We start from the raw sequence: 21,835 nt of genomic DNA, 5'->3' as shown, positions 1-21,835 counted from the left end.
GCTTGTCTTAATACTTGTTCTGTTGCCTTCAAGACTTTCATCTGAAATGATTTATTATTTTTTCATGCATCTGCTATAATTTATATTACTCTGCTGTGGCTCCAATATCAGAATCGTGGGGTTTACTTGCATTTAATCCTAAATTCAACACTGTGTGATTCCTGCAACCTTGGCAGAGGGACTTTGCAAAAACAAAGACATGTGTGTGATAGGCTACTGCAGCAGCCACAGCTGCTAACACAACAAAATCCCTTGCACAAATTCACGCCAGTTCTCTCCTTCTCTTCTCCAGACCACTGACAGCTATGGTGTTTATTTGATAATATGAAGGCAAAAATCACCGTCTTTACTTGGCTGAGAGAAAGGAGGACCAGAGGCTGTGAAGCCACAAACAGGACTTATTTATATACCTCACAACGCCCTGTTAATGTCTGCATCTGTGAAACATGGGGAGAGGTTGTCCCCAGGGAAATTATAGCCAAGGGCAGAGAAGGGAGGGGCGGGGGGGGGGGAGCTACACAGCTTTCCTGATATCGCTGGTTACATTTCCATATATAGTTCCAGTTCCTTGGTTTGAGAATGATTTCAAGATTACCCTTCCTGTGATTTTAGAATATCTACAGCGCTCTGGATCAAGGTTTATAATCTAAGTAACAACACTACATGCATCTACTCACGAAACTTCTAAACCACACAATTATGAAAATTCAACTACATTTTACCTGTTCCCACAGGTAGAATGCTTAACATGTTTTCTACATAATTTCCTCAGCTTGGTTGGCCAAAATGAACCATTTCTTAGGCCCTTCTGTTCTTTCTCCAGTGTGTGAATTCTGCTGGAAAGGCTATCCTCACTCCACTGAGAATTTATTTGGATGGTAAGCAATTCCATGATACACAAAATGGTCTTTTGCTAGGTGTGATGGCACATGCCTTTAATCCCGGCACTGAGATGCAGAGGCAGGAGGATCTCTATGAGTTCATGGCTCTATAAGGAGCCCCCATCTTTTAAAATCAAAGAAACATCCCCTCAGCCCCCCTCCCAACAAACAAACCAAACCCCAAAGCAAACTGAACCAACTTTCAAGGATCTCATTAGAAGGGTTAACTTTGAGGAACCACCTGGGAAACAAGAACTCTGAGAGCCACCCAATGGGGTCCCCACAGTGGGTGACATGTCACAGGGGCTCTGTTGTGAAGTTTCCATTTCTCCAGCAGGTAAGCAGCCTTGATGAAGCATGAGCAAGACAAAGGCCACAGGACTTTACAGGAGGGCGGCTATAATACCGCTTTAGAACACAGACCCATTCTTGTGAATGAAAGTTCATTCCTCCTTCGCACTGTCTGAGTCAGCGAGCGGCTTAGTGGCTTTCCTTTTATAACCCCTTGAGAGTCACAAATGTCAGTGTGCCACAGGGAGTTTCCAGTGAGCTGAGCAATGTGGCTGAATATGCTGGTCTGATGCTGCCCTGAAGTCACGGCCTTGAGGGCCTAAGTAAGCCCTTACTGGCACACACAGGTTGAGGCTCTGGGGAAGGGAAGCTGTGTAATGTGGCAGAGGACAAAAACTGAGTAGGAAGGAGACAACTTTACATTCCCCAAAGCAGCCACAGGTGTATCAAAGAGAAGCAGGAATCCCCAAAGACCAGCTGGCACACTCAGCTTCAGCCAGCAAACACAGCACAGCGGGTGAGCTCCAAGAGCTACATCACTACAGGCCTGAATCTCAAAGGCACGTATTTGCTTCTTTGTTGGATAGAGATCTTCTAAAATAGGGTGCTGGATGTGGCTTTCATCTACGGCTGAGGAAATACTGAGGACATGGAAAAGAGAGAAACGGTGAAGAAAATAGAACAGGACAGGGAGAGGGCAGGAGAGAGAAGAAAAGACAGAATGAAGAGTGATATCCAATTCGAATACAAACTGCTTGCTTAAGCCTTTCCTGGATTTCTTACTACTACCATTGGAGTTCTCCAGAGAAGAGTAAATGTTTACTCTCAGTTTAGGTAAAACACAGGGGACACAGTGCTTTCAAGCTGTCTGCATACAATTCACTTGGCAAATATTTAATGTGTGCAGTCTGTGTATGGTAGGCACATGCTATATACATGTATTTTCACCGTCCCTGATTTCCTGAGGTTTTGAGCGGTGGATTCTCTTGCCATCAAATTAGCATTATAATTGTGTTAATAACCTTGGAGGAAAAGTAAGATTCTCTGAGGGAGGAAGACAGAAGACCCAGTTTAGATACTTAATCAGGGAAAGAGGTTTCTCAAGTGATATATAGGCTGAGACCTTAACAGGTATGTATAAAACAAGGAAAGAATATATTTCTATACACATAGGAGTAAGAGAATGATTTCTTAGGAGGGGAATACTTAGTGTTATGAGGAGTTAAAGAAAGAGCTTCCTGACAGTCAAAAGGTAAATAGTGACTTGGAGACGTGTGGGGGAAGATGTGATGGCACTTCCGGAAACAGTGCCTTGTGGGATTTGTAGGCAAGACATGGGATGAGTTGATGGCCTTGGAGGGAGAGACAGCTCTTAGTGTATACTCTATAAAGTTATTCAGGAATGATCATCTGAGCAGGAGTGGCTTATGGGATGGAGGTGGATACATGGTGGAGAAGGCCGCACTTCTTACAGAGAGATAGAGCCTGGGAATGAGTGTGCAAGTGGATGCGTGTAAAGCAAAAACTGGAGATGACCCCATGATCAGACAGGAGTGAGGACACTCTCCGTAAAGCTGTGTGCATAAGAAAAGAAAATCAGCATGCCCAGGCTTTTCATTTGAAACTGCTCCACTGAGGCAGTTCTGGAGATGGGGTGGGGGAGATGAGAGGAGAATATACTCAGGGGAGAAATAAAGAAAGCTGTTCTACATGAGATTTGTCAGAATTATCTAACCAAATGTGGTACTGAAACTGCTTTGTTTGATTAAACTGCTTTATAAAAGGAAGTTCTGGACATAGGCAGAAAAGTTTGAATTCTGAATTCTTTTATCTTCTTCAGCAAGTTATTTTTATTCTTCTGTCCCCTCCAATGCTGACAGTTTACCTTATCTCTTTAAGTAAAAATGCAATGAGATAATTTTTATAAAGTATCCCAAGAATTATAGATAGTCTGTAAATGGATGTTACTCTTCCTGCAATCTGCTAGCAGCAACATCATATTAGAGAAATGGTGCAGTTTTGACTTGAACATTTATAAACTATGTCATCTAGGCAAAAACTATCTTACATTTCTCTCCTATAAGCTACCTTAACTCGCCCCCTTCTTACATCAGAGGGTTCACAAAGGCAGGAATTCTTTGATATCTCTCAGCCTACAACTCTGGTAGATAAGGATGAGCAGCGGGGTTGAAAGGCTCTTTTGTTGACAAGGAAAAGAAGATTTGGAGTGTTTCTAGTCTATGCCCACAAGAGCTCCATAAAGAATAGGTGTGTAAACATGTGAAATTTGCATGTTAATTTATTTTAAAATATGGGGCTGAAAAGCATATACTGCTTTTGCAGTTTGGTTCTCTGTTGCAGGATATTTGATCACACTGTGAACCCCAACATTGTGCTGTTTACTGGGAAAACCTGTTTCTCATTGTGGTGTGGCTCAGTTCTAGCACACACTGTTAGTCCAAGAGCCTTCTGCTCATAAACAGGATCAAATAAAGTCAGCCGTAGCTCAAGAGGCAGAGCAAGCATCCAGTTGACAGGCAGTGAACATAGGAAAAAAAAAACATAAAGAGGAGTCAGGAGAACAGATAGAGGGAACCACAGGAAGTAGAAGGGAGGGACATCCAGTTTGAGAGTTTCTGAGAAAGAGAGCTTCGTTTTCTTTCTGGGATGTTAGCTGACGAAGAAGGGCAGCTGGGTGCATTCTCCGCCTCTCTGAGCTAGCAAGTTTTCATCCCAGCATCTGATCCGAGTCTTTATTGGTAAAATCAAACATTTGAGATTTTGTTTAAAAGCAACAGTTCTCAACACCTATGTCGGATAGCTTACTACCGCCTGTGACTGCTGCTCGAGGGCATCTGAAGCCTACTTTTGCCTCTGAGGGAATGCATCTTCTGCACTCAATACACACACATAGATGAACAGGCATGCACATAATTAAAATAAAAATTTTAAAAGCTACTGGTATTAAAAAGAAATATAGCACGAGGGAGTGTTTAAAGGGCATGTTCATGAGATGTTCACCGAAAAAAAGCAAAAAGTTCCCAAAGATTATTTACTATGAGGTTCTCAGAACATACAGATGTGCACTGCTCAGCACCAAACATCAAATAACAGGTAACCATGAAGCCTATAAATTCATCTATGCTTGCGTAGAAATTAGCATCTGTTTGCTTCTGCAAATGGATTCACTAGCCTTGTGTGAACTACCCGGTTTTTACAATTAAGCTTAGTTGTGTAGGAGTTAAGAAGGTATTTTAAGGTCTAGAAAGATGTTTTTAGGTTGAGAAATACAAGATATAACAAAGAATGATTTAAATACACAAATATAGTTTGTATTTTCTTCAAGGTTGCCGATTACAAACATTCAAAAGCTAAACATTTGAGCATACGTTTTATGTGGTTTTCTTGATTGTTTCATAATACTTTTTACTGTATATTGTTTATTATAAAAATAGCCTTTTTAATTAGACAAAAAAGAGGAATTGTGGCGGTCTGTCTGGAGTCCCTATGTATTCAGATGTTAACTGCTTCCCTCCACCCCCTGAGATTCTTATTGTTCTGTAAGCAAACCCTCATGTAACCAAAATGGCATCTGTGAACCTGGCCTCCAAATTATCCCTGACTGGCCAATAAAAAATGCCTACACCTGGGCAGGTCAGAAAATATGTAGGCAGAGCTTAGGTTTGCAGGCTTGGAGGACAGAAGGATCATGGGAGAGGAAGAGGAGAGAGGTTCAGGAAAGGAGAAGGAAGAAAGAAAGCAGAGTCGCCATGGGTTAGTGTGGACAAGAAGATCAGGGCCAGGAGGAACTTGCTTCGAGGATGGGCATGATAGAGAGAAGCAGCATAGATGAAAAGAATGAATAACTAATTATGGGAACGATGGATGGGAGTAGCCCAGATAGGAGTGATTGGACACATGACTTGGGATGTGGGGCTGGGAGGTAAAGATAGCTTAGGGGGTTAGTTTCTGCCCAGTTCCAGTGTATAGGCATATTAAAAATGTAATGGGTATCTCTACATGTATTTTTTATAATAGCAGTTTAAATAATAACCACTGTAATAATTATATGTGTTAATAGTGAAGATTAATAACCTTTTATAAAACACATGTTATTGTAGAAAACACAGGTATTCTCCTGAGTGATGTGTGTTGTTGACACAGGCATCATCATGTCAAGAACTAATGCTTCAGTCGCAAAGGAGTGACAAAGCCTTCCCTGGGTGAGGTCAGAGTGATGACAAAGCCTTCCCTCCTAGTCCAAGTGTGAATGCTGACAGCGTGTTCAGAAAATGTCCACTACAGCTTTCTTCCCTGGATATTAACAGCCTGAAGACTGCTCCCACACTGAGACTGCTCCGTAGATTAGCTAAATCTGTCTCCTTGATTCAGCTGCACACCATAAACCCTACCTTCTTCTTTATCTGAGTACAGGAGCCCGCCTCCTTGATCAGCTGGATGCAATAACCCCACCTGCCTGATCATCTGTAGTCAAGGTTCCAGGACCCAAGCCAAGCAAGGATACAGAATCATGTCATTCTGTTTCTATCACTATCCCTATGGCAACAAAGTTTGCTCATGTCTAGGACGAAGAGGCAGTAGAGGACTTTCAGTGGGGAGTCCTGGAAGTTACATTGGTAGGAGGGTTGTTGGGGTTAATGGGGTATTTAAACAGGCACTTGCATGGCAGAATTAACAAAAATAGAATCCCTTTTCTTGTGGTAGACACTGAAATAAATATCATTTGTTAAAGAGAGCTGAAGTATTTGGAATAGACAGAGAAGAGGCTGACAGGACTCTGGCAGTCTTCTGCTTCCTTGGAGAACTGCTTCGTCCTTAACGCACAGCAGTGTTAAAGAAAAGCATAGAGGCCAGTATTTTGCTCCAGTGAAAGATGTTTTGGACCTGGTTTTACGTAAGAGGAGAAACAAATAGTCTACCACCATGAAGGGAATAATCTACATTGGTACTTTGATGGCAGACTATAAAATATTGGCCCAGCCTGATCTCATGATTAAGAACCAAGCTTGTCTGCATCATGTCTTTCAATGGGAAAAGCCACTCTGGACTAGCTAATACATATACATGACCTCAGAGAAACTTATCACTCAAGGGGAAATTGCCCCTGACAGGGCTGTCAGCTTTTCATCTCTCTAAACTATGTAAAAATTAAAGGGCTAATTTCCCCCAGAAAGGACCTATTGAATGTTAGAAGCATCATGTACAATCTGAAAATGAAAGAATTTTTGACCACATTTTGGTTAGTTTATTAAATGTCTCTGAATGCTCAGATCAAAATTCTAACAGGCATTGGCAGCATGTCGACTGCAGGGCCCAGGGATGCTGAAAGGTAACCTCTGGGGTTTTGTAACTGTCGATGGGGCACTGCTGGGGTTGAGGTGATGAATGATCAATGGCCAAGCTTCCTTATAGTGAGGTTAGCTGGGACCACTTTAAATCAGTGTCAGCTAATCTGAAAAGTCATTCTCAAATAGTTTTATGCACACCATTTTTAGTTGGTTTGAGCAGTGAAAAAAGTAGTAACAGGCGTTTGAATATTGAAATTCAAAGACGTCAGTCAGCAGAGCTGGGAGGGTCTCTCCCTTGATATGCTGTGGTCTTCTCAGGCATAACTACAGAGCAGTGCTTAAAAGATGGAGACACCTCTGTGATCCCATTGCAAAGAAAATCACCTAAAATATAAGCCTTAGGAGTTATTAATCTGTGATACCCTTGTCTATCACCTTAAGGCTTGTTATACTGAGCTTCTGGAAGGAACCAGAGAATGACATTCTATAGTGCTTTTACCCTAATGTTAGTATCACTCAGGTATTCAAAACTCTTCCTGTATACCTCTCACAGTAGAGTCAGGCTAACCAAATTACAGTCCCAGAAGCCAGGAACTAATGCATATGGATGAGGCTCTGAGAAACACAGCTCTCTGTAAACCCAAGGAAATGTGGCCAGCATGAGGCAGCAGGGCCACCTGCCTGGGAACAGGGTGGGGAACCGACAGTGGCTTTACCCACAGAACTGCAAGGGTGGACTGCACTGGTGCTCAGGAGCTACGTGAGGTGCCTTGGTTCTTATTTCTGTCACCCTGGGCTCAAATCTTCACATTCCCTTGAAGCCCTCGCCTGCGTTCAGAAATGTGAGGTTTTGTATGAAAATGTGAGGTTTTTGTCCGCTGTTTGGAACAGCTGCTTGCAGTGAACCTTGTTGTCCGAAAGACTCCACAGATTGTCTGGGAGTCGGGTTGTTTAAAACAAAAAGGTGATACTGATCCTGATGGCTGAGGGAGCAGATATGATGTGACTTCCTGAAAGGCTCTGGTGTGAGCAAACTGACTGTTGTGTGGTGGTGGTAGGGCACAATTTTAATCCCAGCACTTGGGGGGCAGAGGCAGGCAGTTTGAGGCCAGCTTGGTCTGTAGAGGAAGTTCCAGGACAGCCAGGGTAACATAGGGAAACTCTGTCTCAAAAAACAAACAAAAGAACAAACAAACAAAAAACATAGAGAATCCCTCCATGCAAAAAGGCAGTGTGAAATTCTTCCCCTATCAGCGTACTTGGGGAGGGGAATGGGAGGAGATGAGGGAGGGGAATACAATTGTCATACAAAGTAAATAAACTGTAATTGATAAAAATAAAAGAAATAAATTAAAAAAAGAAATTCAACTCAAGCCAATGGTCATACAGAGGAAGGCTAGCCCAGTAATTAAATATTAAGAGCAGCCAGACATTTCAGTTTAATTTAAAGCAAAACCCTTTGTTTCCAAGTGTCATAAAATGATCCCAACTTTTCAAGAACATTGTGAAGATCTCATAATGCATTTCATATTGCATGGCCATGCCTTATAATAGTGTACTGCTTCTTTAAGTGGGGTGAAAACCTGTGGATCATCCTGCTGTACACAGTAAAAAAGAATAGTGAAACATCCAGTTACAGCAATAAGATGATAAAGTGTTTCAATTTTCATAATTTATCAGGCAGAAGAGCTCTAAGCTGAACCGCTTATGGCCTTTGGTCTACTGCTTGGAACACTGCTTGGATCTCTAAATGACTATGGTGGAGAATTTTGATTGTCAATTTGATTAGATTAAGAAATGTCTGGAGCATCAGTGAAGCATCCTTTGGGATGTTTGTGAGCATGTTTCTAGAGAGGACTGACTGAGGGTACAAGAAGAGCCCTGAATGGTGCCTGGCACCATTCCTTGGGCTGGGTGGGGTCAGGAAGAGGCACAAACAAGAAAACAAGCATTCCCTTTTCTCTGCTTCATAAGCCACTGAGCAGTGAGCAGCTACCTCTCCTGCTGCTTCAGATAGGAGCTAGTCCTGTCACCTTGCTTTCCTACCCACAATGCACGCACACCCTCCAGACCCAGAACTGTGAGCTAAAATAAACACTTTCTCTTTATAATTGATTTTTGCTGGGTTTTTGGTCACAAAAACAAGAAAAGTACCTAATACGGTAGGTGCGGGCTGGGAACCGACACCGTTGGTATCTGTGGACCTGGAGCATTCATGTACACTGAAAAAAGTTTACCGTGCTCTTGTCCAATGAGCTCTTGTTTGAACCTCAAAGCTGGTTTCCACACAGCACTTCAGAGTGTGACCTTCCATCAATCAGATATGACACAGAAAAAAAAATTATGTTCCCTATTCTAGACAAATCTCATACATTATGTATATAGTTTCAAGATACTATATCAGTTTGCTTAAAATATTTACAGAAACGTGATATAATATGCAATAAGCACAAGCTATAAAGGTAAAAAGAGACTTTTAAGAGTCAGATGCTCACTTATTCATTCGATAACTGTGACAGAGAGCTTCCTCGGTGCCAAGCGCTTTCCTGGGCACTGGAGATAAGTCTGGCATCTAGCTGCTCCCCCTAATTGGTTGTTTTATTGTTTGCTTTTCTGTTCTTTTCTAGTTTGCCCTTCACCCTAACTGTGGTGGGTAGTGTTCGTAGCCAAGGTGTATGGCGATCATACATACCAAACATTTCTATACACAGTTCCCAGATCTAACGAAAGTGCTGTGTTACTCCCACAATTTCATTATGTCATATACAGATTTCCTTTAAAAAACAGAAATTGTTCCAGTGGCCCAATGCAATCCCGTGAGTTCTTAGAAGTTGAAAATCTTCTCTAGGTAATAGAAGAAGAGGGAGGCAGTGGAGGGAACCAATGGGAAGGCCAGCACACAGCATGGCCATCTTATTTGAACATGAAATAGGGAACAAGATAGCGAGACTAATAGTTATCCTATAACCTAGTTATCCTATAAAAATATCATTTTAGACAAACATTATATAAAGCAATATAACTATTATCTCATAGACATAATACCCTATAGAATAGACTATTGGCACTTGAAAATTATCTGTGTCTTTTACATAGGATACCCCCAGCTTCTGTTTATGTTATTTTCTGAGAACAGTATGCCTACAACAGGCTCTCCAAGTGGCACGCTGTGACTACTTCAAGAAGCCTTGCAGTTCCCAGATTTCAGTTAACCAAGGACACAGGAGGCATCATCGAGGAAATGAGCAGTGCTATGGTCCTTCCCACCTGGGACCTGCAGCTGAGAATTCACAGGTGCAAAGTTTTATATCCCGATTCTGATATTTTGAAAAAGTAAATACAATGTCAATAAACCTGTGCTCTGTGAAAGCGAATCCATCATTTTTTAAGACAGATATTTCAAATCTATCTCTATTTAAGCAGCTGTTCAAAAAGGGAAATAATAGTAAGAGCTGGAGAGGACAGGAATTCCACAAGGAGAGCAACAGAACCAAAAAATTTGAGCACAGGGGTCTTTCCTGAGACTCATACTCTAACCAAGTACCATGCATGGAGATAACCTAGAACCCCTGCACAGATGTAGCCCATGGCAGTTCAGTGTCCAAGTGGGTTCCATAGTAATGGGAAGAGGCACTGTCTCTGACATGAACTGATTGGCCTGCTCTTTGATCACCTCCCCCTGAGGGGGGAGCAGCTTTACCAAGCCACAGAGGAAGACAATGCAGCCACTCCTGATGAGACTTAACAGACTAGGATCAGAAGGAAGAAAAAGAAACCCTCCCCGACCAGTGGACTTGGGGAGGGGAGTGTGTGGAGAAGAGGGAGAAAAGGAGGGATTGGGAGGGGAGGAGGGAGGGAAGTAGAGAGGGGATACAAAGTAAATAAAGTATAATTTAAAAAATTGCTGTCTTCAGTTGCTTAGGACTGAATCCATGTAAGGAGTATCCACATATGTGCACAAAGATGCAATGCACTGCGGCGTTTGGAATTTCTCGTTCATTTCCTTTCTCATTAGCCATAGTTTTGCATGCTACTATAGTCAAACAGAACATAAGGAGCAGTTTGAAGGGAGCATATAAAATGATATCTACAGGAAGAATTAAAGACTCACAGGATTCAGAAAAACACCATCAAGCAAAAGCTCGGAGATGTTACACTGCAGTGTAAGAGAAATTCATAAATCACAAAATGACTTCATTTTGAACATGAAGTATATATATTGCTGTTTTGGTACATTCTACAAACACCCACCTAATAATGACTGGTCATAAGGACAGCTAATCTATGAGCAAACATATTGGGCAATCAACGGTTATCATTAAATTCTTTCCATCATTAAATTCAAAGGACTTCTTCCTTTGAGGTGTAATGGGAATAAACAGAGATATGCTTAGTGTTTCCCCAGGAGTGTGAAACTTAGTGTCACAGCAGACATACACATAGACAGCTGAGGTAGGTGTAAACAGCATAGAGCCCTGCGAAGATGCCAGAAGATGCTAGAGTGTCTTCCCTTCTCATTCGAAGGGGAACTAAAGTGAGAAAGAGATTGAGTCATCTAAATGCATTGGACCAATGAGAAGGTGGGCCTGAGCTGGGTCCATTTTTGTAAGAATCAGTTTGGTGATAAAGACTGAGGACATTAGTAGGAAGGATCAGGACTACTGGGAGGAATATTGTCGTTAATTTTCCATCTTCATTATCGAATACAATAATTAACTGTCTGTATTGGAAGTCAACCAGACCACTATAGACATTAACTGGGAAAAAAGCCTTTAAATCATACAACAGTGAGCTTTGTTTAAACCAGCTAACAAGAATTACAGGTTTACCGGCTGCTATCTATAGTGCTTCCTGGTGATGTAAATTGTAAAGGAGGCAACTACTGGAGAATCATGAAACATTTGAAAATGTCTAAGGCAAGTTCCAAATCGGAACAGACTTGGTAACATCTTTATTCCCTTTGACTCTGTAAAGCCAACCTAAATGTTGATATATATATAGTGTTTAATTTATGTGTATGGCTGTTTTGCCAGCCATGCTAGTAAGTACACCATATGTGTACAGCGCCCCCATATGTCCGAATATGGTACTGGATCCCTGAAACTGGAGTTTCAGCTGGCTGTGAGCTGCAATGTGTGGGCTGGGAATGGAACTGGAGTCGTGGAACTGGGAACTGAGAAAAGGAGAAATGCTTTTAACTCCTGAGCTACCTCTCCAGTCCCAGAATGATATCCACAAGGTAACTGTGTTACTCCACCAAAGATTCAAATACCAAAACACATTTGTAGTCTCAAAAATATATTTTGAAAACACTGTGAGCAAAAGCAGATGAAAATAAGCGCTTGAATGAACTTTTAGAAATAAAGCAATCCAAGAATTCCCTTTGAGAAAGGATGAAATGTTTCACAGGCTAAAGAAAACTCTGTATCTTAATCCAGGAGACATGGATTTGTTTTAGAGACACAGAGTGTAGAAATTCATTTCCTTATGGTTAACGACAGTTTGATTATGAGCACTGCACTCTCCAATACTTTGAAGAACTATTGTTTCCTTGTTATCCCTATTTTAGACATGACTTCCTAGACTAGCCAGCCTAAAGAGGTGAAATAATTTGTCCAAGGTCAACGGAGGCCAGAATTCAAACTTAATTCATCCAAAGATTCTGTATTCTAATAGTGTTAAGGCCTTAAAAAAAATAAAGAAAAATTTCTCCTTCATTCTCGTACTTTTCTTGTTACTATGTTACTTCTCTAAGTGTAGGCCCCTTAGGCTTCTCTTAATCATTTCATAATACATTTCAACATCAAAATGAAGAGATTTTTTCTTTTAGATGTTTAAAATAATATGCATTTATTAAATATATTGACGTGTTAAGCACCACATTAGCATGGACTGTTTTTTTTTTTTTTCTATCCAGCCAGGTAGTGTGTGTTAAATGTACAATGAAATTCCAATGCACACATTCTGGAATGAATGGGACGAAATACACAGGAATATCAAATACTGGGTGAAGAAGGGAAGGGAAAGAAAATCTCATATGACTTCATTGGAAATAAAATGTTTTACTTCTAATTGTTACATCACAAATAAGCACCTATTATTTTACTTGTCTACTAAATATCATATGATATAAATATATATAAATGTTATATACTTGGAGAAATAAAAAAACTTGGTGTATATTCACTGTTCATATAGTGATGGGTTTAATAGAGAAAATGTCACTCAAGTATATCATGCACTTTGGCTATAATCCCCCATCCCTCTTGTTTCCCCTTTCCCATCTTGCTAGTCTTCTTCTTCCTCTTCCTGTGCCTAGGTAGAATTGCTTCTACTTTAACACACACACACACACACACACACACACACACACACACACTCCACATATGAGAGAAAGACTATGAAATCTTCCTGAGTCTACTTTATTTTGCTTATCACAGAGATACTTGCATATCCATGTTTATTGTGGCATTATTTACAATAGCAAATTATAGATTTGTGTGTCTGTCAGCAGATAAATGGATAAAGAAAACGTTATGTATGGATACATACAAACACATGTGCATGGAGTTTTCTGCAGCCATAAAGAAAAATAAAATTATATTGTTTGCTGAGATGGACACCAGAAGAGGGAGAAAACAGGAAACAGGACAGGAGACTATCACAGAGGGCCTCTGAAAGACTCTACCCAGCAGGGTATCAAAACATATGCTGAGATCCATAGTCAAACTTTTTGCAGAGTGCAGGGAATCTTACGAAAAAAGGGGGAGATAGAAAGACCTGGAGGGAACAGGACCTCCACAAGGAGAGCACCAGAACCAAAAACTCTGGGCACAGGGGTCTTTTCTGAGATTGATTCTCCAACCAAGGACTATTTATGGAGATAACTTAGAACCCCTGCACAGAAGTAGCCCATGGCAGCTCAGTGCCCAAGAGGATTCCCCAATAATAGGAATAGGGACTGTCTCTGACATGAACTCATGGGCTGGCTTTTTGATCACCTTCCCTTGAGGGGAAAGCATCCTTACCAGTCTACAGAGGAAAACAAAGAAGCCAGTACTGATGAGACCTGATGGACTAGGGTCAGATGGGAGGAGGAGGAGGACCTGCCCTATCATTGGACTGGGAGAGGAGCATAAGAGAAGAGGGAGGGAGGGTGGGTTGGGAGGTGATGGGGGAAGGGGTACAGCTGGGATACAAAGTGAATAAACTGTAATTAATAAAAATAAAAATAATGAAAAATTATATTGTTTGCAAGGAAGTGGGTGGATGTGTATATCATAGGAATAAGAGCTATGCTGGAGAAATGTTATTTTTCCATCTCATTCATGCATTCTTGTCTCCTCTACTAGTGTAGAGTATGAACCATATTCCTACACACGGTAGTTCATTTAGTCATCAGCATTCACTCTGAGGTAACGTATTAAGAATCTTTGAAACTCAGAAACTCAGTCTGGCTTTTCTGTCACCTCACTCTCAGGACTTGTGGCTGCTAGGGCTATCTTGCAATGGCATGAAAATCAGAAAGCCACAACTCGAGCTCTGTGATTCTGGAAGGAAAAAAAAAATAGTTTGCTGCTAGGTGTAATTTGTATGGAAGAGCTGATGGCTAGGTCAAACACTGACAGAATGAGACATGAGAACACTGCACCATTGAAAAGTATCACTTACCTCTTACTAACTCAGAGTGAAATGTGTGCCCATGAAATCCTAGCTGCCACGGGAGCTCAGATCCCCATACCTAACCCTAGGTGGCTTTTCAGGAATGGGCACCTGACAGGGATTAAAGATTAAGGGGTCACACCCTCGGGCTTTCCAACGTACCCATGACGGAGACATCATACTCCAGGAGCAGCGTTGCTTCTTGTCCGCACTGTTTAAGAATGCTCATGGCCTCAGCATGGGTAGTTCCAAGAAGCCGAATTCCATCCACGCTGAGCAACCTGTCTCCAGGTTTGATGGTGCCCTCTCTAGAGAGACCATAAAGGAACAGTCTTGATTAATTTAGCATAATGGGGCTCAGCTTTAATAGCCACTTAGCTAGAGTCATGCTTTCGTGCACATTCTGCCATCCGTCCCATCTGCGTTCTTTTCAGGCATCAGGGATGACAGTAAGAGTGTAAAGAGGTAACCTCAAACAGAAAATTGCTGTAATACAAAAACCAGTAATGAGAAAATAACTGTGAATTAGCAAATAACCTGGTCACCCACAGTTAACTCTTGGAGGACAAAAGTAAGAGAGGTGCATTTCCCCCTCTTGTAGCCTTTCACTTGAAAGTCTAAAATTGATTTATTAGAGCCCAGGAAATAGCCTTCACCTATTTTCCCTAAAGTTAGGTTGAACAGAGAAGCCTTTTAATTTCATCCCATTTATCAGCAGTGAAACCAAGTGGAAGAGGGAGTGCTGGTGAGAATTTTCCCAGTCTGGAATTTCCCTACTGAGTTATGAGGCCATTTGATAATCATTATGCCAATCCACCCTCACGTGCCTTGGCTGAGGCAGGCAAATATTATTCTCCCTGCTGTGACCAAAGCCTTAAGGTGCTAGGAGATGGTGATAGAGGACATTAGTGACATCATGAAGGCAGGGTCAAAGTAGCCTCCAGATCACCATCTCTGCTTGGGGGAAGGGAAGCCTAGTAAATGTTGGACTGGAGTGAATATAAACAATATTTAAAATAAACATCTAGATGATTCTAAGCATATGACTGAAGTTTCATTTGTAGTGCTCAGGTTTCCCTTGACTCTAATTTCAGTTGGCAATAATCTGTGCATTGCTCCTGACTTTCCTATTGACCCTAATCATAAAGATTAATGAGAAACGTGTATACACTTATTTTCTTTAAAAAGATCAGTCCTCAGGAGAAGCACAGGAAAGGGAAGAGGTGAAACTCTTTGAAGTTTGTATTTTATGTTGCCCTCTGCAAAGGCAGGTAAATGCTACCACAGTTGAGAATTCAATATCTTCTCATTGTCTTAATTTATATGAAATATCATCTTCCTTATACGTGATCTCACAGCAAGAGTTCTGGAGGAAAGCACACCTGAATGTGTATCCTACTCCTTTTTGATGTCTGCCTTAACCATCCTATGGCTTTGTTTGGTCAGCTGCGAGAAAATTAAAAATGCCTCATTTAGAGCGTAGTTATAAGTCTAAAATAAGACTATATTAACCAAGCAGGTAGTGTACACAGAACATAGAAAGTGCTTTATAAATAGCATTCGTTGCGATGATTTTTCCCCAAAAGTTTAAAAAAATATATCTCAATTCTAAATGGTTAGACAGAAGCAATTAGTATGTTTTCTTCCTACACTTTAACAGGATCTAAGGTAGGAGTGTTCCTCCATTATTCTAGAGTTACAATTTGGGGAGCTGAGCTCAGAACCTAGTACTCACCAGAGAGAAAGCATTGGAAAGCAGCAACTGGAGGCAAAACCTTATTCTCTCTGCTTTTATAGCTCAAACTCTTTGAGCTTTTACATTCTCACATATATACTTGATACCTAGCTGTTACTATGTGATGTAGTAATCATTTTCCCTTTCAGTTTCTCCAGCTGTGGTCAATCTATTTTGGATAATGACAAAGAAAGATGTTTACCTGTCAGCAGGCCCTCCAGGACGAACACAGGTTATCACAACCGGACGAGACTTATTTCTATCATCATGCGCTCCCCCTGGCAAACATAAAAAAATAAAAGAAGAGCTTAAAAATATTTTCATTGTTGCAAAAGTGTGAGCTGAGATGTTACAGTATATTTGTGGATACATGGAGAAGAAGGTGCAACTTTCCCTTTGGCACGTAAAACCCTTAAAGGGTATATTCATTGCAGGTGGAATGTTTCTGAAGTCACTGCCTTTCCACCTCTCCATAAATATAAGCAGTATTTAGAGTGATATAAGGCATCTGACAACCAGAATGGCATGGGGCTTGCTAATTAAAACTACTGGTCCAATGAGAATGTCTGCTGTTATAAACAATGCACAGCTGTGCACACCTCACGCTCAGCAACTTGGGCTATGACACAGATGAGGAAGCAGGTGTCTGACCCTATGTATTAGAAGAGACTCAAGAAAAGGGCCAAGTGATTAGAAACAACAACAACAACAACAACAAAACAAACAAGGAAGGAAGGAGGGAAGGGAGAAAACCTGCGGTAGTATACACTTATGATTCTAGCACCTGGGAAACAGAGGCAGGACTGCTCATGAGTATGAAGTCAGCCCAGCCTATAGGCCATGTAGTACATTCCAGGCTTGCCTGGGCCATAGAATATGATCCTGCGTAGAGCAAAACAAAGTGGCTTATCAATGGCCACTGTCGACAGTACAGTGTTCAGAACATTGGGGGAAGATTTGGCAGTTTGCCACACCGATTGCAAATGGGAGTTCAAACTTTGCATAAGGAATGTTTCTGTGGAGGCTTTTGTAGAACTCTAATTTGGAGCCTCAGATGGAAGGAAATCCATTGAATATCTTCTATTTGATCCAGGACCAGCTTGTACAACTTCCTTCACGTGTCCTCCCCAGCCTGTGCCGTGGCCACCAGTGATGGACCTCTCACTGAGTCTGAGGCAGCCCACTCCACATCTGGACAGGATAGAGATTATAACATTCTTCCTAACATTTAGTTGATGTGATTCAAGTCATACCTGGTCCTTGTTATACAGACTAGACTCTTAACACACAAACGTATATGTATGCTTTTCTCCAAACAGCCTTTCCCCAAAGCTGAAAATGGGGGTTCTAGCCTTACTAGGTTCCTCTATCTAAGGCTGAATATTTCCTGTTCTTCTATTCTTTATGTTACTTATCTATTGTCATCCTGGGAGATCACATGGGTAGTCTCTGATTGATAAGCAAGAGACCATCATCATCTCTTCTTCAATGAATGTGTGGCATAACAGACTGCAATTTCCCAAACTTGGCACAGGGGAGGTAAACAAAACAAATCCAGCCCAAGATTAAGAAGCATTCTTTTTTAAGGCATTCTTAAATGGTACATTTGCTTTTCAATGGTGGAAATGATTTAGAAAAGGATGCATGCTGGAACCAGCAAGAAACCTTCCCACGATTCTCTCAGATCCAAATTGAAATAGAAAACACCGAATGCATGCTACTTGTGCTCTAAACTTCTTGACAGGTGACATTTTATCATCGTTGAAACAATGTGCTAAGTTTGTGATTCAGTTAGGTTCTAGGAGTTTGGGCTTGCAGCATAAAATAGGCAACCAGATGTTCACTGGTTATAATGACACATGCTATTATCATGCGAGATTTTTTTTAAGTTAGTATTTGGGCTGGAAATGAAGCCCATGGTAGAGGAGTTTAGCATGCATGAGACCCCAGGTTCAATATTTAGCCCCAGAAAAGATACTGTCAGTAGCACAGTAGAGAGCATATGTGAATGGCATGCATGTGTTATAATGAGCAGACTTTCTCACAGCTTTAAACATGGGAATGTCTAAGTTTCCTTGTCCAGTGTGAAAAGCAGGCTTACTGCCACTGTGCCCTTTAAAATTAGATTTTGTTCCTTAAATTGTTTTAAACATTTTAACTTATTTTAGTGTGTGTGTGTGTGTGTGTGTGTGTGTGTGTGTGTGTGTGTGTGATGTATGCAGGTCAGAGGATAACTTGCATAAGTAAGCTTTTTCTTTTCACCATGTGGGTTCCAGGGATCCAACTCAGGTCATGAGGCTTGCTGAAAATCACCTTTACCCACTGACTCATCTTGCTGACACAGAGAATGTTCTTTGGTTCCAGGGATGAGGTCGCTAAAGTTTACATGGAGGCACCACTCTTTGTTGTAAAGGAAGAATGTTCTATTATGTCGGGAAGTATGCCTTTGTAAGCATTGGAAACAGAATTCCATCCATCTGCTACTGCCATCCCCATCCCATAAGAATAGGTGAACAAGAAACTCTCCGGCATTGAATGGACATTTTCAGTCTGTGATATTCACCCCTTTTCTGATTTATCTGGTATTCTCACTGATCCAAATTTAGCTAAATTTGCAGGTAACATAAACAATATCAGATGTGCTGTTTACCCAGCATCCTGTCTTGTCCTGATTAGCCAATGACCCTTAATAGAAGGATGTGGCTACCTACTGAGCAGAGAAACTTTCTAGAGATGAGCCTCAAACCGATTTAAGAATGTAAAATTATGTAAACCTGCAAACTTTTATATTTAGCCAGTGTGTAAAGGAAATTCCTAAAGTCTATACAATTGTGGCAGGATCAGCTAAAACTGGTTCATTACTGTGCAGACTTTAAAACACAATAGCACCTGTTATCATACAAATTCAATGAAACAACACTGAATTAACGATTCATTCGCTCATTCTCTCCTGTATGCAGAGCTATCACGTATGAGTTGTGTTTCAGCCTCATATTAGGTATCATCTGTGCATGCACATACATAAACTTTTGAAATTCCTGAAAACTGTTAGAAGGATGTTTTGGTAATATGACACCATCATTTGCCTTGAGATGGATGTGGAATTCAGTTGCATCTCTTTACTTTATTTTATAATGATAAACTGTTACTACCTTAAATCTTTCCTTAGCAGCTTGATTTGTTATTGATTAATCTTACATACAGCAGAAGTAACCTTTGCTGCAGTTTCTCAACAATTAGATTTTTTTTCTCATGTGTTTCAAAAGCACTATCCTTATGGTTAAACTGCCAAAGAAAACTTTCATACATAATCTTTCAGCCTAAACACCTTGTAGGGGCAGTTTTTAACTATGTTTACCTAATCATCTTTAAAAGAAATTAAAGAATGGTTGTGGTTAAGTACCTGGCCTTGAAGCCTATTGTGGCTCTTACAAATGGGTTTTGGTCAGAAAGAATTTCGTAACCTAAAAATGTCATAACCACCGAGCCAAAACACACAATGAACTTCTTTTAGTTTGCCTTCTGTTTTACTCACTTGGCAGAAGTTATCAACTTGTGTTTTAAATTGATCGATTTTAATTCCTTGAGTCAGGGTCATTGTCTTATGATGCGAGAGCACTTACTGCTATACTGACATTCGGATGTGTGCTTAGTAAATCTTTCATTGAGTGACTGGTTTGCTAAATGACTGGTCCAGATTAAAATTGGACATTCAGAGCTCAGCCAAAAAAGAAAAGCTTGTCGAAGTGAATACACTACTTTAATGTTTGATGCATATATATTTAGTAAGATGACAGTCAATATTAGTTTATATTACATCAATCATTTGGATAGAAGTTTTAGTCTTATAAAGTACAAAACAGAGGTAACAATAATAACAGCAGAGTAAAATTCCCCTAAATGTGTAATATTAAAATTTCCTGATGCATACATAATTGTTGAATCTCGTTATCACACTTATGGATTAAGAACTGCTAATGTTGCAATAGTCTTTCAGGGGTGAAATCACTAATGAGAAAAACATAAAATCATAAAAGCCCAGAATCATAGTTCAGAATCAATAGAATCACTTGAACTCTTTAGTATTAGTGGCATCCCATAATAAGATAGTGAGCTGATACATTTGGGTACCCCAAGGATTAGGTTATCTTTGGTCGATTTTTAGATTTTTAGTAAGCTGCAATAATAAAATGTATTCCAAAAGCAAGTAATTTAAGCAAAGTTGTTTAAATCAAACCATACGCATCAACATTTTTGGTTCAGTAATACAGACCACACACAAGGACAAAGGAAGACAGGAAAGTGCTAAGTCAGTAAGATCACTGGGAACTGACGAGATCTTCTAAAAGTAGCTATCAGCTCCGTATTGCTGACAATCATTTGAGCTTCATTTGATTCTTTTGCATTGTCTTATTTGCGTAAAAATAATTTTACCCCTGGAAACATCCATTTTTAAGGATGCTTTCTAGTATCCCATCAAGAAATTCTCTAGGAATGTACCTGAAGGCCCATAGTTTTTAAACCCCACCTACCTCGTATGACAAAACCAAAGGTGTTGCCTTCTTTGTGCAAAGTGACCTCTACTGTCCGGAACATAACATTCGATCCTTGCACAGCTGCGTATGAGAACGAGATGGAAGAGCATAAGGCCACGCACGCAATAATGTTTCTAGTGTAATTTTTTCAATGTGACATAATAAGCTTGCAGGGTACGTTACAAATTAATTTATCTTGAGTAAACAAGTAATAATTCCAATGATGTCTGAAAAAAAAAGAAATGTAATGACATACAGAGACTAGAAGTAGTTATCCATATAAATGACCCATATTGTTCCAAGTAGAAGAAAAAAAAGTCATAGTTAATTCCTTTTTTCCGGATAGACACATTCTAGATGGGGGATGGCATTTATATTGCTTAAACTCTACATAGCAAGCAAGGCAAGTTTCAATAAATAGAAATGTTTCCCTTTGTGAATTACAAAGGCAATTTGACTTTTGCAAAGCTTATGAAATAATTTCTGCATTCGTGTTGGAACACAAGGCAAACTCATTCTTCTCAGATTACAATCAATAGATTGCTTGATGCAAATAGATGTTCTGACACATAGACAGCTGTTCACCAAAGATGCCAGCAGCCCAAATGAAACGTGGAGAGATGAAGAAATCCTAAGTACATTCAAAATGTGACGGCAAAGAAAACAAAGATTTGCTTAAATTTTCCCGCTATCATTTTATTCTGTTGTTTGCCTTTTATTGCTCTCATTTCACAAAATAAAACTGTATTGCCAAGTTGCAACGCCTAATTACATTACAACAAACATGCGGGTACCTGTCACGTAAAGGCAGAGTGACTAAAATATTCTGTGAAACTGCTTTTGGGAAATAGCGAGTGATTCTGCTTGTATAATATGCTATTGCTTCATGATAAAAATGTCCACAAAGTAGTGTTTTAATGTGAGGAATGCAGGAATGATTTTGTTGGTGGGCAAAGAAGAACCTGTATGCTGCACAGTAGGTGGCTTTCAATCCTTTAAAATGCTGTACAAGGGAAGTAGGGAGTGGTGGAGCACGCTTGTAATTACAGCACTCGGGAGGCTGAGGCAGGAGAATTGCAAGTTCCACACCAGCCTGGGCTATGGAGTAAGTTAAACAGTGGTCTGGGCTATATAGTGAGATCCCATGTCAAAAATGTATAATGACATGTATGGCCAATGTCAGTAACACATTTTATAATGTTATTAGATCTTAACATGATTCTTTCATAAAACTGTCAATGCAAACCCTCTGACTTATGATGCTGAGTTACAATGTGCTGACTTTACTGTGGTGTGGAATGTACTCACAGTATATTTTGTTTCCGCTTCTGGGTGGTATCCAACAAATGACACTGGCTACCTGGCACTTCATTATAAAATAGGCCTGCGCCACATGCTTTTGCCCAAACCTTTTGCCTAGGT

General features: G+C 40.4%; 1 protein-coding gene across 18 annotated transcripts in view; it reads right to left on the bottom strand.

The window, feature by feature from the left end:
* Grip1 (glutamate receptor interacting protein 1) overlaps positions 1 to 21,835 on the bottom strand; it is a 642,849-nt gene that overhangs the window by 130,635 nt on the left and 490,379 nt on the right. For all 18 annotated transcript variants that reach the window (XM_060378110.1, XM_060378115.1, XM_060378114.1 and 15 more), the window contains 3 exons: positions 20,411 to 20,494; positions 16,081 to 16,156; positions 14,306 to 14,451 (listed from right to left, as the gene is read on the bottom strand). In XM_060378110.1, coding sequence (XP_060234093.1) covers positions 14,306 to 14,451; positions 16,081 to 16,156; positions 20,411 to 20,494 — 306 coding nt within the window. The remainder of the gene's footprint in view (positions 1 to 14,305; positions 14,452 to 16,080; positions 16,157 to 20,410; positions 20,495 to 21,835) is intronic.

Source organism: Meriones unguiculatus, chromosome 2 (assembly GCF_030254825.1).
Source record: "Meriones unguiculatus strain TT.TT164.6M chromosome 2, Bangor_MerUng_6.1, whole genome shotgun sequence".
Taxonomy (NCBI): domain Eukaryota; kingdom Metazoa; phylum Chordata; class Mammalia; order Rodentia; family Muridae; genus Meriones; species Meriones unguiculatus.
The sequence above is the reverse complement of the archived record's forward strand: the minus strand, read 5'-3'. Positions and strand labels throughout refer to the sequence as shown.